Genomic DNA, 18,754 nt, shown 5'->3' with positions numbered 1-18,754 from the left:
CAGTTTCAAAAAAATGGCTGCCATATAAAGAAATACTAAGAATTTGTTCTTCCATTTTAAGTTAACATTTAGTATGCAGTCCCTAAATGGATCTATTATTAGATGAGACAGAGAACCCTTAGAAATCACAGTAAACACAGCTGTAGAGATGAGGAAAATTAACAAGGCATCGTGCTAATAGTTGTACCTTCCAGTTGTCTTAAATCGCTGATGAAAGTTACTTTTAACATTGCCCTCATGCTCCAACAAAAGAAGGCTTAATGTGGCAAGTCAGATGCTTAAAAATACAACCCAGACACTTCAGGTTTGTCAGGATTTAACGAACATTACCTAGGCATGTTTTCTGTTCTTCTGTTGCTGTGCTGAGGACTCCCCCACTGCGATTCAGAGGGAGATGAGAAGTTTCCAGCGAGGGCCTGGCGGTCGGATCCGCAAAGTGTTGGCTATTGTCGTCTGTTTGGAGCTGGCACAGTGGGTGGAGCACATTGGCATTTGGGAAGAGGTGTCAGTGGCCAACAGAGAGGGCAGCCTTACGTAGATGCTCCTTGCTTCCCAGAGAAGCCTGCAGTAGAGTCATTTGTGGTCGTCTACTGGCAGTGAGTTTCTTTCAGTGCACAAAGACTGAAACATCTGTTTTTTTAACAAAATCAGAAAATATTGCAAAAGCAAACAAATCCCTCCTCTGCATCATGGTACATCTTCCATCTTTTGCTTTGGCCCCTCCATGGGTCTAATCCTTACAGCATTAGGCCTACTGCTGACTTGTTTGGGGCTGAGCATCCCTCAGGGTTGGAGGCACTGGTATTTATCTCAAGACAGAAGGAATCAGACCTAGGAAGCTATTGATGAAACAGGCTTTCCATGTTAACCCAGAATCTTATTTCTCTACTACTTCATTCCACAGCAGGAAGGTTTCCTGGGAAGCCTGTTGTAATTAAGATTATAAATGGATGCTAGCATTTTAATAGAAAAGGCCTTTTGTCTTTTCAAGCAGGGGATCATCTAATTCTTTTTGTACAGCAGCAGAAAGGTGAAAAGTTTCCGGTTAACTGTAATTAAGGCTGTGGAGAATGAGCAACCCTGGTTAGTTGCCTTCTGTGAACATTAGTGAATGGCATGGACAAATGTGCCAGGAAAAGTTGGAACAGCAAGGTTTAGTCTGAGCAAAATATGACCTCACCAAGGGGAAGTAAAAGAAATTCAATGTTAATTTGTAATAGTTTAGTTGAGGAGAAGAAAATCCATTATCCAAAGTATTTAGGTATTTTGCCAGTCTGTGTCCAGATGAATTCATTCAAATCATTATATGAAAAAAGTCAGACTGAGATAGGAGATTAAATCTGTTCTTGTTTCTGCCACCGACCTGCTGGGGGGTGAGATCAGCTCTCTCCTCCCCACCTCCTCCAGGCCTTTGCGCCATCCAGTTAGACAGCAAGCCAGCCTCACGGGGGAGAGCTTACAGCAGGGTTATACGCTGTTGGGCATGATCACGCCTACTTCGTCACCACGTTTCTTGGTGGGGGCCTGAGTCTGTATCTTTGGTTCGCGGGAGGGAGGAGATGTTAGAAGGAGGCATCCCGCAGCATCCCCCACAGAGTGCCTGCCCCGGCCGTGGGGGACGGGGACTCAACACAGCTAAACATGTAATTACGGGGTTCCCCTCTCCTCCAGCGGGTTGCTAAAGCCCATAAATTATATGTAAAGAAACCAGCTATGCAGCAGCTATCTTCTGTTTTTCCTGTTCGGGTTTCAAAAGCTTTGGAGCAATATTGGTGCGTTACACACTGAGTTAAAAATTGGAAACGTATTACCCTGATTTAGCATGGGACTGAGTAAATTGTATTCAGTTAAAATAGCAGATATCCTGCTGAGAAGAAAATAAGTATTTCTACTTGACTATGTAACACCTAAGCTGCAATCCAGAGGTACAGGAGGAGGATTTGTGTTACCAAGAAATCCATTAACATGGGCTGCCAGGTCAGAGCTGCTGGGGGTAAGTGGGGCACGTGTGTCCCAGGCAGCTCCAGGTGTTCACGCTGCCTGCATCTCCTGCACCATGTCCTGTGCAGGGTCTCGCATGGCGTCTGTCATGGTGGTGTCTGAGCACCTGTCTGGTATCTGCCTGCCCGGTAGTTAGATGATGCCTTTTCCTGAGGGAGCTTTCATTCAAAGCACTAGCTGGCCTCTCTGCCAGTGTGGCTCTGCAGCATTTGCTGAAAGCCTTGTTCCTGAAGCATGTAAAATACCTAGGTTTTCAACAGTGAGCTTAGCTTCCAGAAGCCACCGTTCCAGGTTCATGAAGCTTGAAGGACCCACGAGGAGACACCTGTCCACATGGTAGGATCATCTGGGTCCCTCTGACACCTTCTTGGGCAGGTTCCTGGAGGTTCCCAATGCTGGAGATTCCTCACTCTGTTTCAGCACAGACATATCTTATCCTTTCTGTTGGGATTTTTCCTGCATCTAAACTGAGTCTCTCTTGTTCAGCTTAATTGCTATTTGTCCTCACCACAGTGAGTCCAGAGAGCAGATTATTCCCTTTCTCCTTGTGGAATTTTTTATGTATTTTTGTATTTACGTATCTACTTCGTCCTGTTTCCTCCCTCCACCCAGTTTATCTCATCCCTACTACCACAACTTCTTGCAACAGAGAAATAAATGTCAGTTTTTCCATTGTCTCCTAGATGCCAGCTATGTTAAAATGCAGTTTCTTATTCTGTTTTGTAAGGACTACTCCCAGCTCCACCCTGGCTGACTCCATGCATCCCCAGCCCAGTGCTCCTCCTGGTGCACCATTTGCAGATGTCTGTGGCATGCCTTTTGCTAACCAGTTCTCAAGCCTCTCCTTGAAAACCACATCTACAGCTCCCACAGTAGAGATGACAGCAGAGTACAGCAGCTACAGGTCACTCCCTTGGCTTCGAGCTTCCCAATGCACGTGTTCATCCCCAGGCTTGGGTTCTCCCAGTTGGCAATCCATCTACACCTTGAATGCAACCTGGGAATCACAAGATAAACGGTGGAAGTTTCTTTGACTATATCTACAGTCCCTGGGGACTTGGAGGCAGTTCTGCAAGCTCGCCCCTTTCCCAAGCAGCTGCAGCCAGCAGCAGCGTATCCTCAGCAAGGGGCATTCCCAGGTGAGGCCAGATGCAAACAGCTCTCCCTCAGACAAGAAGATAGAGTGCAGCCTCATACCCTTGGATGTGGCATGCTGGTGTGCCCACCGCCAGGTCCCCACTCCCCATCTCGCAGCTCTGTGAGAGCAAACTCACTCCTTGCTGCTGTATGTCTGTCCATCACCCCTTAGTGTAATTAAGTCCATCAAGGGTGATACGTAGGGGCTCCTAAGAGCTACTTGAGGCAGCTTTGAGTGACCAGTGATTGTAGCGTAAAGGTGAAACATCCATGCCTGGGGACCAGGAAGGGTTGGAAAGACCGTGGTTGTGTCCTTCTGTGTTAAAGATTACATGCACAGATACAGAGAGCATGAGCTCAGCGCCAGGCGTCACATGTATGCACGTGTGTGTGTGTGTGCGCGTGTGTTGGAGGGGATAGGCCAGAAAGTTTTAATTTTAAAATTAAATTCATAAGATAGCCAGCTTTTTAATACAAATGGTGATTTATGGCTGCACTTAAAGAGTGAGCCAGGAGCAGACAAATTCATCACGCACCGTCCTTTTCTGTCAAAGCGTCGGCGAACCGCTTCAGCGGTGGTGCGGGGAGGTCAGGCTCCCGGCAGCAGAGCCTCTGCCGTGGGAAGGCAGCGCAGCTCCATCACTCTCGCCCCGCTGCCGCTGCTGAGGTCCTGGCCCTGGGGTTTCAGCCGCTTCTTTTTGCTGTCAGAAAAAAAAAGGGATTGGCCATCTGCCAAATTCCCCTTCTCCCCCTCCTTTCCGACAGCCAGTGTTGGCCACGGGAAAGACGATGCAAAGTGGTCTTTGTACACGCACCACGAGGCTCCAAACTTGTCTTCTATAAATTAAATTCCAAGAAACCCACCAGCATGAAGATTTTTTGCTTTAATTATTCCCAGCTCAAGGCTCCTCTGGCCTTCCTGATGATTTCTTACCTCTTTGGGGTATTGCACTTGAACTCGGTCACTTCAATTTTGCTTCCCCTGTGTTTGCAAGATCTCCCTAGAGCTTCCATATAGCAACACACATGGCGGCTCATCCTTCACCCCCTCTGTGGCCAGGCCATAGGTCTTTCTGCCTGGTCTTCCTGGGCACTTCCAACTTTTCCATCTGCTTGTTCAGAGGAGATATTTTACAGGATGTATACATTCATCTTACTAGCCCCAAACTCTATGTATTGTATGAGTCGTGACAACAAATAGTTTCTACCAGGGAGAATGGGAATGGACAGGCTTCCGAAGATGTTTGGGATTATACAGGAGAAAGTGGCATTTAGAAGGGGGCTCGTTCTTTTCTTCCTGAATCCATACCTTACTGTATGACGGAGTCTTAGGCTGATTAAAAAGCTGCTTTTAACATACAGCTGGTGTCACTTGGTGTCAGTCTGTGATTTTTCAAGGAGATTTTTGCATCATTTAGGCTCCCTGTGGTACTTTACTTTCTCTCCAAGACAAAAAGGCCCATACTTAATGACCTAGTTGTGAAGTTTTCTCAGGAAAGCATCAGCATCTGCAGCTGCATGTCTGCTGCCAGATTTTTTGACTGGTTTAGTGTTGTTTCTTTTCGAGTACCCAAATCATGTACCTGGACAAAGAAGAGTGAATGCCAATGTTGATGCAGGTTTGGGGTGTGTGGTTATTCAAATAATTGTAGCCTCCGTACCCGAAGTAATGCAACTGCTGAATTATTTCACCCGTCCCTTCTACATGCATGCACAAGGATGCACACAGCCAAAGTTGGGACCCTGTATAGGAAGAAGGAGGGAATATGTGGAGCAATTTAGGATTTTTTGACAATACAGTGCTAGTAGCTACTGTGTGTGACTGTTTTACTCTCAACACCTTTGATCCTTCTTTTCATAGCTCCGGTGCATTCTGTAGAATGGGAACTGAAAATGCTATCATTATCTTGGGTTGCAATACAGGGAATTATTTGAAAAAAAATGCATATTCGGCCTTATCGTCTCTGTGGGGCAATAAGTTCAATGCATGAAATGGAGAAAAGAAAGCAACTTTGTAATATTTCAAGAATTTCCTTCAGAGGTTATAATTTGTCTCTATAATTTTCTCACTTAGTAAAAATGTTGCTAAGTTAATATTAATTTTATTATCTTCTATTATCCAGCCACTCTGTGGAGACATTTTCATAGCAAATTTGTATTCCAGTTTGTCTGTCTGCAAGTTGTCAGAGAAGATGTTAAGCATTTCCATCTCCAGTACACATGATGTGCTTTCTAGTCTGCTTTATTGGACTCTGAACAAATATTAATTGAGGTTTTGGTGGGATTCTCATTTGAATGCTGGAAATTTTTGAAAAAGTTAAGTCAGGAATAATATGCTCTGAAATGTGAAATAAGTCAAAGTACGAAATGTTGCGAAGCTATTACTTAAATTATCATAGTCCAGGTCAGTTTAATAACATCCCTTCATGTAAAATGCAATTGTTCTTTTAGATTCAGTGTGTTGATTCACATAGCTGTAATTGTCTGACTGTCATCTGTAGAAATCTGCAAAAAGTAATAATTATTTGTGATGATTTCAGAAACAGTTATGCTTGGACTGTCAAGTATGAAAAAGTGCTAGTTCCCCTTTATTGTCTAATGCTGAACATTTTTAAGAAAACAATCTAGAATTTGGTGTAGAGAATACATGTACACCAAGTAGGGTAGTTATGGATCCAAATTGTAAAAGCCAAGTATTAAAATAGTCTAAAATATGTCTGTAACTTCAAGGCTGTCCATCAAGGTTGCAAGAATCTTATTCATGCTTTTTATGTGAAAACAGGATTGGAAACGTGCTTGCATGTAAGTTCATGCTCAAAAAAAAACCCCTTAAGCATTTGGGAAAATATAAATAATACTGAGAAAGATTTTATATATTAAATGCCAAACACCTCCTGGAACTCGGCTGTGTGGTTCATGGGCTGGGGGAAGGAGAGCTGATAATACCTGAGAGATTTTAGTCAACTGAAATATGAGCCTCTCTCCATGTCTGTTAGTTAGGACCGTTAGTGCCACCTATAGTTAGTCTGTCTGACACTTTTCACATTAAGACCTTGTTTTCAGTGGATTATGAGCCTGCTGCACACACCTTCTAAACAAATACCATTAAGAAGAATTTGGTGGAGATGAGCTCTGGTTTATGCTAAGCTTACCAGTGCTACTGGGTAGACCCAACCGGCTGTTCAGCAGAGATGCAGCTGCTTGGACCACAGGTAAGGGGAATGCCACAGCAACTTGAGTAGTTCTAGCATAGGACAGAACTCAAACCTCCAAACACAAGTGTTACTGAAAAATTAAAGGCAGATGCACAGTCTTCATTAATGCAAAACTGAAGAGAAAAAGCAATTTAGCAGGACATGGGACTGCAGACCCCATTCACAACATTTATCATCCTTATTCCGTTCTAAACTAATTTGGATAATTTTGCTCTTTAGTCTGCCATGCCCAAATTGACACCCAGCATAGGGTGGTTGTGAGCCTGGGTACAGTAATGTGCAGAACTAGTGGCAGGTGCAGGCAGCCTGCCTTGTAAGTGTGGGGGATACTTCTTTGCACACTAATTTTTTATAGCGAGGTGAAATTCAATTAATTTTTTTTTGAGTGACACTTAGGTATTTCCATCCTTCTATTAAAAAAGTGCTTTCAGTGCAGGTACCTGTGAATTGGATTGATCTCTGATCCTAGTTTGCAATACACTACTATATTCAGAAAAAAACATTAATTGAAAGCGTCCTGTGTTTAAATCTGAACTTGCTGCTTGGCCATCAAGCTTGGAAAGGCCCTCAAAGATTATTTTATCCTGCTGTGCCTAAGTAACCAGAAGAAAATACCTCCCACGTCATTACTGTGATTTACCTTGAATAACCTTTGCATGTCGTGGGTTGATGATTGTCAGTTAGTCAGCATATATATGGCTGGTCAGTATATTCTCTAGTGCACCACACTCAAAGCCTGGCCCCCTCTACACTGTACAGAAGCCATCCACATAAGCAGAGTGTGCTGGACTTAGCTTTCCTCCCTCGTTGTTAGTTTGGGACTGATGGAGATGAGAAGCTTCTGGGATCAGAGGGTCCCCAGATGACTATTTTTTTCCTTCTTTTAAATGCTGCTGAGCTTGGGAGTCTCCTGCTGCTCCTGTTGCCTCCCTGTTCAACTCAGTTGCTGCATCAGAAAAGGAAGAAGAACTTTGATCTTGACACAGCCTTCTTCTCTGTCCCCCGTTACAACTTCTGCAGGAAAAAAAACCTGTGATCAAGTGCGTCTATGGTGTTGTCAGTCCTTTCAGGGAAGAACGGATGCTTTTATCAGATGTCTTCCCAAAACCTTTAATGCCCAGCTGAAGTCCAAGTTGAACTGTCAGAGGACAGACCCAAGCACTGGCTTTATCACCATCCCCACGCTGCTCTCAGGGTAACCTGCACACATGCTTAAAAGTGCCCTCTCAGAAAGTGGGGCGGATTTAGGCCATTACTTACTGTGGCTTCTTGAACGGCGGGATCAGCAGGGACCTCTGGTAATGACCACAGATGCAGCAGTCAGTGTCCAGGCAGCAGCTGTGCCCTCATAACTCTGCTGTAGCCACATCTATAACAGCTTCGGGGGAAGACAGTCCGTGGCCCTAATTGTTTAAATCTGTAGCATCTATTTTCCTCATTAGTTGTAAGCACGTTTTCACTGGCCAAGCAGACCTCTAGTTTAAATAGTTCCAGTCTCGTGTGATCTTATTCTTTTCCCAGTTCCCCTCACCAGCTTCAGGAGTGAAATTATTATGTGGCTTAAAAGCCTTGCCTGTAACTTAAAATGAGAAGGAACCATATTAGCATCAGATAACTCAGTATTAATATATAATTTCAAAATATCAAATTGAAAAATGTTGTGATTACCTCGCATGGTGCCGTAGGCTCTGGGGACCATGGAGCATGATGTCCTCTGAGGTTTGCAGCTTATGAGGAAGAGTTTGGTGGTTCAGCAGCAGCTCCATTAAAGGCTGTCCAGTGCCTTACCCGACTTTTCACTAGTGCAGTGCGAGTGTGGCTTTCATGACGCCCGCTCCTTCAGCAAGAGGGCTGTTACCATTAAACCTCATGGAGAGCCAGCAGGACTCTTTGCTTCTCTGGGCGAAGCAGGTAGGTCAGCTCTTCCAGGGTGCATCGGGTGTGTTAGTCAGCTGCAGAAGAAAATGGGTTTTGATACAGTTGGCATCGTTCTAGGACAGTCACTAAAATGGCCTTTTTTTTCAATAAGCTGAAGTCAAGACGCAAAAAAAAAAAGGAAGTAGAGTTTTCAAAACTGTGTTTTCTGCATGGTTCTTCATCCATCAGCCATACCAAATGGTATGAGAATAGGGCAATACCCTTTTAAGTGTTACATTGGTACTTAATATGTGTTCCGTGTGCTGCCGGACAGGCCAGAGCACGTGCAGAGCTGACCCTGGGGTGCTGGTGTATACTTAGTAAATGTAGCTGACCAAACTTGTATGCCATTTCTTCATATTTCTTCCATGTTAAAAAGAGCGGGAGGCAAGTACCACTTCAAAATGCGCAAGTATCATCTTTTAAGCGAATTTAATGTAGTACAATCTCATTTGCAATTGCAAATACTAAGGCTGCATTTTTCCCCTTACTCCGAATGCCTGAAAATCTCATTAATGTTAATGTATGGAGAAGAAGTGCTTACCCTATTGATGTAGGAATGAAATCAGGAGCAAAGCACAGCTCTACAAAGACTCATCTGCAGATTAGGGTCTGAAGCAACCATTAGATTATCAAATCTGACCTTCTATCTAAATCAGGCCATAGAATCTCATCCACTTAATTCTGTATTTATCCCAAGAACAGCACCAGAAAAGCAAATACGGTGCATTAACATATTGTAATGTAGTGGTATATTCAGGCATTTCTTTTTTTTTTTTTACTCTAAAACCACAGGCAAACAGCAGTCCTGTGCTATATGATATTGATGAAAATATGCAGGAGGAGAGATTTTAGCATTTTATCTGTCTGCAGAGGAGAATTTGTATGTGTGTTTGCATAGGGTATTGTTTAGTTCTTTATTTAGTACTATACTGATAACTCTAACCAGTATAGAGCTGACCATTAGTTCTGTTTCTCTGTGAGGACAGCATAAATTGAAATAGGGGTTTTATTTTTTTTTAACAGAAGAAGTAATTTCCTTCAAAAATCTGTGTGGTCCTTGACAACTGCTTTCTAACGTCTTATTTTGGAAACTCCCTGCCAGTCACTTTTCCTAGGAAACATGAAGCACATTTCACATCTGGTTTCTCATCTCTTGGACTATAACACAAAACTGCCTTTGAAATGCACCTGGGAGGTATTCAGGGGGATACCACACACGCACAAAAGACAAGCCAAGCTGTCTAAAGGAGCTGCACTGGGCTATTGCACGTTTTAACCATTAGCCAACATTTTGCTGAACAAATGGGCTAAAGAAATGAGATGAGGAAAGTATCCAGGAATTCAGAGAAGTGGTGGGTGGCACTGTACAAAATACAGAGATCCCAGGCTTGGCACATAAATGCTATCCTGAAGAAGAAAAATCCTCCTGCCCAAGTTTGAGGTGCACCAGCCCCTTGGTGTTGCCCATCCCACGAGAACATTCCTCTGCAACCCACCGCAGCTCAGAGGGAGCTAGAGTCTCTGCTGCTCACATGTTTCAATGGCTTTTGCTGCCCCTTGCGTGGGTGAAACCTGGGCTCTTAGGGCTTGCCTGTAACAATACAATTTCTATCTCTTTTCCCACCAAAGCTCGGAAATCCTACAGCTGGCTTGGTCCCATCTTGGGCTTTGGATTGGGTTTTGCCTCTAAAACGCATTTGGATCCTGTTCTTTGAGGGTTTTTTTTAATATGAATCAAGGCTAACTACTGATATTGAAAGCAGAGATTTGACCCATGGCTGCAGGAAGTGGAGGTTCAGTATGAACCCCCAAGCTGGTGCAAAACCATTTGCTAAGGGTATTATACCATCGAGGGGGAAGACCCCTATAACCAAAGGCTGTGCAGCCCCATAGCAGATGTGGACAGTCTACATTGCCTCAACTGCTTCATTGCAGTGTCCTGTGATTCATGTTAACCTAACTAGAAGTTACCAGATAAACACTTTTGAAAGACTCAGCATTCAAGAAGGAATGTCAGACCTCCTTGCCTATCAGATAGGAAGGTCAATACTTGCCTTAATACTTGGCTTTGGGGCTAAACAAATTATTGCGCGTAAGGCTCTTTGAAATACACAGGTAAGTGGGGTTAAGTAGCTGTAAATAACATTACCAAAACCTTCCCCCTGCTGTTTTGATGCAATTTTTTCAGAATATGTAAAAAGGCATTTGTAGCTGTGAGGGTAGGGCTGCACAGCAAAACACCGTGCCATTCAGAGACACCTCAGATGGCTCTGAGTAACCAAACACAGGAGCTCTGCGTTGGCATGGTCCTTTGCTTGGGCTAACATTCCCTGTTTCCCAGAAGAGCTCGTTACCTGCCTTAGCAGAAGCTCTCGCTGTTGTCGCTGGACACAGTCTGGGCAGGAGGTTGCTGGTGGCGAGACCATGGCCATCTCTGTGCAGCTCCCCTGTGGGCCTCCCCAAAACAGATTACAGCCTCTCCAAAGCATCCAGTAGCAGTAACAGTAGAAAGTTAGGGTGCTATTAACAAAAAAAGGGCTATGGGCGAATATAGTGCTGTGTGTGTTAGAAGGCCATGCACTCTTTCCTTCTCTGTCAATAAGGGTTTAGCGGAAAGGCAAATTTATAGCTAATACTCTCCCTGCTCCTCAAGAAGTCACATCTGAGTGAATGTTCCCCTTGGGGAGTAGCAGGAATCTCCATGGGCTTAATTTCTTCTGCCAAGGTCATAGCCAAGAAACAAGCCGCAATTATTAATTCTGTAGCATAAAAGACATCAGCAACAAGAGCACATACCGTTCTCATTTTGACAAATTTTCCAACTCTGGTGTCTTCCGACCCCATCTCAGCAGCAGAAGGTCAGGCAGGGTCCAGCACTGCTATGGCCGTGGGATGGACTGCAGAGTGGAGGGAAGATCTGTTTTCCCGGACTAAGAAAAGCAGTGACTGCATCTCAGGATGAGGGTGCTGTAAATACACTTGCCACCAGACTGTGTGAGCGCTTGTGCTCCTTTATGTTGGCTTCAAAGCAAAGCTCTGGGCACTTTCTTTGTGAACAGCATTTAAGTAGCACGTATCAAGAAGTTTGGAGACAAAAAGAGTTTATTTTCTAGCATAGGAACAATTTTACTCAGCGACATAATGAACTGTTCTATACAGGCAGTAATCTACTTTTCTATTAATTTGTCAAATAAGCAAAAGGCAGTAAGAGTTTCCCAGCCGCTTGACTTACTGGAGCCTGTGCTTTCTTTGCAGTTGTCCAACACAGCAATTCTTCATCAGATTAGACGAGACCAAGTGACAGACACGTGCCGAGCGAACAGTGTATCTAGCAGGAAGCGCCGCGTGCTGACACCCAACGATCTCAAACACCTGGTCGTGGATGAAGATCATGAAATGATATATTGCTATGTTCCCAAAGTGGCCTGCACAAACTGGAAGAGAGTCATGATGGTTTTGACAGGAAGAGGCAAGTACAGCGATCCGATGGAAATCCCAGCCAACGAAGCCCATGTGTCTTCGAACCTGAAGACCCTCAACCAGTACAGCATCCCAGAGATCAACCACCGCTTGAAAAACTACATGAAGTTCCTCTTTGTTCGCGAGCCTTTTGAGAGACTGGTGTCAGCCTACAGGAACAAGTTCACCCAGAAGTACAACACTTCCTTCCACAAGCGATACGGCACCAAAATTGTGAGGCGCCAGAGGAAAAATGCGACCCAGGAAGCTCTGCGTAAAGGCGATGACGTGAAATTTGAAGAGTTTGTGGCATATCTCATCGACCCACACACCCAAAGAGAAGAACCCTTCAACGAGCACTGGCAGACTGTGTACTCCCTCTGCCACCCTTGCCACATCCACTACGACCTCATAGGAAAATACGAAACGCTCGAAGAGGATTCGAATTACATTCTCCAGCTGGCGGGAGTAGGCAACTACCTGAAGTTCCCCACCTATGCAAAGTCTACCAGAACTACTGATGAAATGACCACAGAGTTCTTCCAGAACATCAGCACCGAGCACCAAACGCAGCTGTATGAAGTCTACAAACTTGATTTTTTAATGTTCAATTACTCAGTGCCAAGCTACCTGAAATTGGAATGAGGGATGGATTGGGGGGAGAGAAGGGAGAGAAAGCCTGTTTTATTTAAGATTTTTATTTGTCAGAATAAATATGGAGAATGGGTTATTTTGTAAATTAATATTTTCTTTTTTTGAATGATGCTGCGAGCAGCACAGTCAAAATTATTTAAATCAACTGTAAGAAAGGACAGCTCTCTTTGCAGGGTAACAGGACTGTGACGATCTAGCTATAGAAATGAATAATACTGCTACACTGTTTTAAAAAAATGTTGATTGTGTTCTGGTGAATTTCATTGATCTTGCATTCCTCCAATTCTAATTAATGTTATTTATACTTATTTAAAACATGGTCTCTTGGTAGGTGTCACTTCAGCAGCAGAGATAAGATAACATTTGGACAAAAGGAGTCTGGTTTTGTGCTCAGTTGAGCCTGTCTCTGGGTAATAATATTCTTCCGTTAGCCACTGATGCAGGTAAATACGGGAATGGTTCTTGATACCACACGCTTTGAGAAGAATGGTGAAAATAATTTCTTCAGAAAGTGATATTGCACTTAAGTGTACTAAAAAAAAAAATCTATCTTTCTAGCCCTGAAAGTGAAAAGTAAAACATATTTTGATAGATTCATGGTATCTAAAACCCATGACTGAAAGAAATATGAACGTATTCCTTGGGAAGAGAAACCATGAACTTCTTATAAGTCTGGACTTAATGATTTTATCAAGAATATGACCAGTCCCATTGTCTCTTAATTTAAAGCCTGCCAGCCTAAATGAATGCAGATTTGCGGACGGTCCATCAGAAAAAATCAGCATTTTGAAAGTGACTGTAGAGATTTTTGAATGCCCAAAGCAATTGGCATTGACTTAATTCGTATCCAGGATGGGAGTGGAGGGAGGTCCATCCTCTAAAAGTCATGCCTCCCTAATTGGATCTTAAGATGGGCAACCAAAATTGGCTCAAAAAACACCGGTCACGATACATTGCTATAAAGCATGTGGGCATGTAATTTAAAAAATCAGAAAGTCATCTTGGTGTTGATCTCTAAGCATGCAAGGCAATAAAAAAGGTCACTCATCTTCCTACATGCTGGTTTAATGGCTTTTTCCTAGGGGGAAGGGGAAGTCGTCTGTTTTTTAGTTGATGCCTAAATACCATTGACAGGGATGTTTCTAATTTCCAGTGGGTTGGTATTTTATCTAAGTCAGCTCTAGTGTGAGACCATGACCTTTTTATTTAAGGTGAACATCTCAGTAGCGGTTGTTTTGTGTATAACAGCTTTTGGGATGGCAGATTGTACCAGTCGTAGCGCACAGAGAGATTGTTTTGGGCAAGCAAGTAATAATCTATTCACAGCAAATACATAATGAAAAATGAGATTTCAGTGTGGATCTATTAGCAGGCTCAGTGTGCAGAAGTACAGGCTTGTCCAAATGTTGCTTTAATTTGATGCAGGTGAGGTGTATGGCCAAGCGGGCAGCAGGCACCTGCCTGGGGAATGGTCTGCAGCTGCCCCAAGCTCTCCCGTCCTGGGCTGGCAGCGCCGGCAGCCAGCTGGTGGGCAGGAGGCAGAGGCTTAAGTCGAGGCACTTGTGGGAACCTAAAATCTGTTTTAAAGTTGAATGGTTGTTAAAATGGGGGTTTGACTTGCCTGCGTGTCAATCTCATGAGCAAACCCGCCCCTTCCAAAAAATCAGTGAAGATTTAAATAAACTCGGCTGAAGGCAGAGCTGTTTTAACAGCATCAAAGCCAGATCCTAAAAATATCGGATTGTACAGTAGCTGAATTACATTAGTCTCCAGGATACATACGTGGTTAAAGAAAAAAAAGAGGTTCCATCTTACTTTATAAAAATAAGTCGCTGAATAAATCTCAGCGAAGAACAAACTAACATAACAAACAGCAGCTGAGGTGCTTTCACAATTGGATTTGTTCTTAGCCAGGATTCAGGTCATTTTTTTTTTTATCATATCTTAGAAATAAATCTCTCATCCATTCTGGAAAAGCCACAGTTTTTATAACCCGGGTCCTATTTATAACCCGGAGCACTGACCCAGTGGCTAGTGAAGAGCTGGCTGGCTGCGCCTGACAGCTCTGAATTCCTGAGCAGTTGCTGATCGCTGGCTGGTGTTTTACTTGAAAGCAGTTTTGTCTCATTTAGAGTATGCAGAGCTGTTGCAAAGAGCCTATCACATTGTGCCCTGACTTTCTTTTGTTCATAGTTCAATGGTTACGTGTTCGTTAAAAAGACAAAATAATCTGTCTGAGGGTAGATTTCCCCTCTTCCCCTCCAATATTTCCCACAAGCTATTTGTGTGCTTGTTTGGTCTTTTATCCGACAGTGCTAATATTTTGGTCCAATTTTCTCTTCAGTTAGCTGTTAATCCCTCCAACAGAATGTGATGTGAATTTTTTTTTTGTTTAAGAAAAAAGTTGCTTCAGAAAGTAAGTATTTTAAAAATGGGATGTGCTTCCCCCTTCCTTTTTGTACTTTTCTCTGTCACCTGTTCTGAAGTACTCTCTTCAGTTTCACTGCTTTGGAGACACAAAAACCCTATGTGACAGCTATGATTGATAGAAAACCTTTAGGTGAAAAACATGTTCAGGAGATCTGAGGGGTGAGCGCTGCTCGAGCTGGGATTTTTAGCAGCAGCTTTGGGTTTGATTACCCGAATTCTGACTCCCCGATGCTCTGCACTGAGATGGCTTTTATGTGGACTGAAGTGGGTACTTAAAAGTCACTTGCTTTTTAAAAACCTTGATCCCAAACTACTACAAACTGTCCATTTAGCGTGTTATATCTATTTTGGGATGCTGTGAATGGGCTGTAGATTTGGGTTTAAAATTAACAGCTGACATGCTGGATATGATCATGTCCTGCGCATTGAGCACAAAGCCCAGGTCAGAGGAGGACCACAAATGTTAAGGAATAGTCTTTTTTTTGGTCTGCTGACTGTGTTGTTTGAGTCAAAAAATATCTCTTCCCACTGCCCCCACACGGGAGGGTGTTCAGGGTCATTCCTTCTCCTCTCAGCAAGCTGGCAGCTACCAGCTGCAGTGCAGGGACAGTGGGGGATCCGGAATGGTTTTACCCCCGCCTCTTCGCTGGGTTTCCCAGCTGGAGGAACAGAGGGGCTGGTCTGCTCCTGAGCCCTGCCTGCCTCCTGGGTTCATTTCTTCTGCGGCCACAGCCGGTCCCGGGAGACGGAACAGGCAAAACTGCAGCCACAGCAAATTGCAAGATACAGATGTGCCCATGAGGCTGTGAGGGCCACCCGGGGAGCTGCTGGCTTAGAAGAATGTGCATTAGTTATGGTCAAGCAGTGGTGAGCGCAGAGAGGACCCAGCAGGGAAGGTCCTACTCCCCACCTCTGTCCCCAGCCCCCTCAAAGCCGCTAGGCTCAAGCAGCAGTGATTCCCATCTCTGAGCAGCCAGTGCCCGTCCTTCGGCAGGGCCAGTGCTGAGACCAGCAGTGCCCGCGACTCCTTACCCGGCACAATACACACAGCTGGGGGCTCATTCCCACCTGATGGCCCCAAGCACCTTAACCTGGAGCCCAGGCTGATTTGGCCCTTCTGAACATGGTGGTGACTCCTGGGCAGTGGGATGTCCCCCCAAACCTGACTTGGTCCATGCTTCAGACTCTGCATAAACCATGTCCATTAGCACAGAAACGTGCGAACTGCCTGAACCATGCGCTGCGTAAGACAAGTGAAATAAATAATCCACAAGCAAAAGTGCTTTTAGAAGTAAATTGACCCCAGATGTTTTAGGGTTTCACTGTAGTCTGCTGCACTTTTCAGGTACAAAAAGGGACTGTCCTTACTATTACTCTTGTTACAGAGAGTGTTATTTTCTTACATGCATGCACAATACAATGTGTACGAATAATTTAACATCGATGTGGGGTTGGATTTTTTTTTAACCTATTTGTATGCAGTAGAAGGCTTGTTGTAGAAAAGTATCTCCTCATACCTAAATATTAATAAAGAAAAAAGCTAAATTATACATTGCCAACACAGTGTGAACTGCTCATGAATCTTTCCTTAAAAAAGCCATTCAAGCCTGATTATTTTTCTAAGTAACTTCAATTAAATTGAAGGAAGAAAGTTCCTGTCTGTGTGCTTTATTTCTGTCTCGTGCTTTCAGGGCTGAGGGTGGGATTTTTGTCTGCATAGCTTTGCTTTCTTGCAAGGGTTATTGTGGCAGGACAAGCAGAAGATGCAAAATTATCTACTGCTGTGGAGCAGGAAAGCTAAATTCACCTGACAACATCCCTCTTGCTCCCTTCCTTCCCAAGTTCCCGCCCAGCAAGGATGAAGGCTGTCAAGACCTGTCGCATGCCCAGAAACATCATCCCACCTCAAGCAAGGGTGTTTTAGAGTCAGTCAGATGACATAAACTCCAGCTATCTGATGAGCTTTAGGCCATGTGCTTGCCCACCTTCTTGTGAATTTGCTAACAAAGGCTTTGAGTTAAACATTTCCAGCAGTCCCCAAACCTGCATGGTCTCATCCATGGTTTTCGCTGAGGCCAAAAAGCTGAGCTTTGAAGACAAACTTGGGTGAGGAAGTCAGCACCATAAATTACACTTGGGAAAAACATACGTTTAGAAAATAACTGCTCACCATTGTGACCATGTTGTTGGAAGGGATGCTGAAGGTCAGCTGGGCCACCCTACTGCTGAAGTTCACTAAGACTAGGTTAGCTGTGATTTTGGCTAGCCAAGGTTTCAACACCTCTGGGGATGGAGGGCTCAGAGCCTCTCTGGGCAACCTGTTCCAGTGCCATACTACCCTCCCAGTAGAGATGTTTTTTCCTAGTGGCACTGTGAGGCTCCTCGCCTTCAGTGTGTGTCCATCATCTATCAGTACTGGAGGAAGAGTTAGCATTCGCTTTGTTTCTAAGTCCCCTTCAAGTAGTTGTAGACTGCTACTAGGTTCCCAGTTAGCCGTGTTGTCACCAGACTAAATAAGGCCAGATTCCTCAAAGTGTCCTTTTCGGTTATATGCTTTAGGTCCCTGAACAACTTGGTAGCCTGTCACTGTATCTTCGCCAGCATCTCAACATCCTTCTTGAATTGGGGAGGGCCCCAAAACTGGATGCCATATTCTGGGTGCAGGACTGCCAGTGGCAAACAGACCATTTAATCTGCCAGCCCCGCTCCTCACAAGGCAAAAATTATTCACAATGAGAGCAGAGACAAACAGAAAATAGGAACTGCTGAGAAAGTGTCATAGCACATGGTGGGGCACTAGCTATCTTTAGAGACCAAGCCCGTTCCCACCTCAAATGCCCCACCCCTGTACTCCCCCATGAATAGGCAGAACTGCAGCACAGCTTCCCGAAATCACAGCCTGGCTGTGCAGTATTAAGACAACAACCTTCACATTTCAAAACATCAGTGATTTGTTTCCTCTGCAATCTCAATCAGAGAGGGAGATAATTAAGAATGTCTTGAGAAGGACTCGATCTAAGTAAGTGAGTGATTAGCCTGGCTCCAGCCACTGTGCTGATTTCTCTGCCTCCCCCTCCAGCTTGGCTGGGCAAGGATTACACATGCTTCAAAGCGATGCAATCCTGTTCCAGCAGTACATGGGTCTAAGCAAGCTATTACACTGCCCTGAGAGAGTCCATCGACTTCAATAACATCTGCGTTCACAAAGATGAAGTGTGGTGTCACGCAGAAACCAGGGCCAGGAGAATTCCTCTGGCTGCAATGGGGCAGGTGGGACAGGGCATGCCAGGGGACCGAGCCCAGGCAAGCAGTGGGGAGCAGCTGCAGAGCTCAGCCATGGCCGAGGTGAGCTGGGGGGGCTTTAGAGAGTTGATATCACATGCATACAAAAATGGAACGTTCTGTTTTTGGGATAATGGGCACAGCTCTTGGGTACACAGCTTGTGGGCAAAGTTCTTCGCTGCTTGTAAGATAACCGAAGAGCTCGATCCCTGATACTGCCACAGGGACTGACAAAATTGGATCTGCTCCAGTGGAAGGAAGCATGAGGATTTTTTTTTTTTTTTTGGTAAGCCTCAATTTTTCCATTAAATAATTAAAAATTTTACAAAAGCCCTTCCCATTCGTACCCAGCATACAGCTTCTGCCCCATGGCTGCTCCCTGGTACAGACCACCGGCTGCTGCTGTGCGACAGGAGAGCTGGTGGCAGCAGGACCACGGCACCCCGGGCACTGGGGAGATGAGTGTGGAGCACTGGGGGATGCAATGAAGTGGCAGGATCCTACGCGGCTGAGGTGTCCTCTCACCTGGGCAAGTGCCAAGAGCATGCAAATAAGCCCAGGGGAGATGATGCAAAGTTTGAAGAAAGCCCATCCCTGTGGTCGTAACGTGCTCTCTGTGCAGGGACAAGCTCCACCAACATGTCCCAGCCTTTGTT

At 44.6% G+C, this 18,754-nt stretch overlaps 1 protein-coding gene across 3 annotated transcripts in view; it reads left to right on the top strand.

Annotated features, from left to right (window-relative positions):
• The window catches only part of CHST11 (carbohydrate sulfotransferase 11), a 170,217-nt gene extending 157,840 nt beyond the window's left edge, over nt 1-12,377 (top strand). For all 3 annotated transcript variants that reach the window (XM_059817090.1, XM_059817091.1, XM_059817092.1), the window contains exon 3: nt 11,529-12,377. In XM_059817090.1, coding sequence (XP_059673073.1) covers nt 11,529-12,377 — 849 coding nt within the window. The remainder of the gene's footprint in view (nt 1-11,528) is intronic.
• Nucleotides 12,378-18,754: the final 6,377 nt, after the last annotated feature.

The sequence above is a fragment of the Gavia stellata genome, chromosome 4 (assembly GCF_030936135.1).
Source record: "Gavia stellata isolate bGavSte3 chromosome 4, bGavSte3.hap2, whole genome shotgun sequence".
Lineage (NCBI taxonomy): Eukaryota > Metazoa > Chordata > Aves > Gaviiformes > Gaviidae > Gavia > Gavia stellata.
The sequence above is the reverse complement of the archived record's forward strand: the minus strand, read 5'-3'. Positions and strand labels throughout refer to the sequence as shown.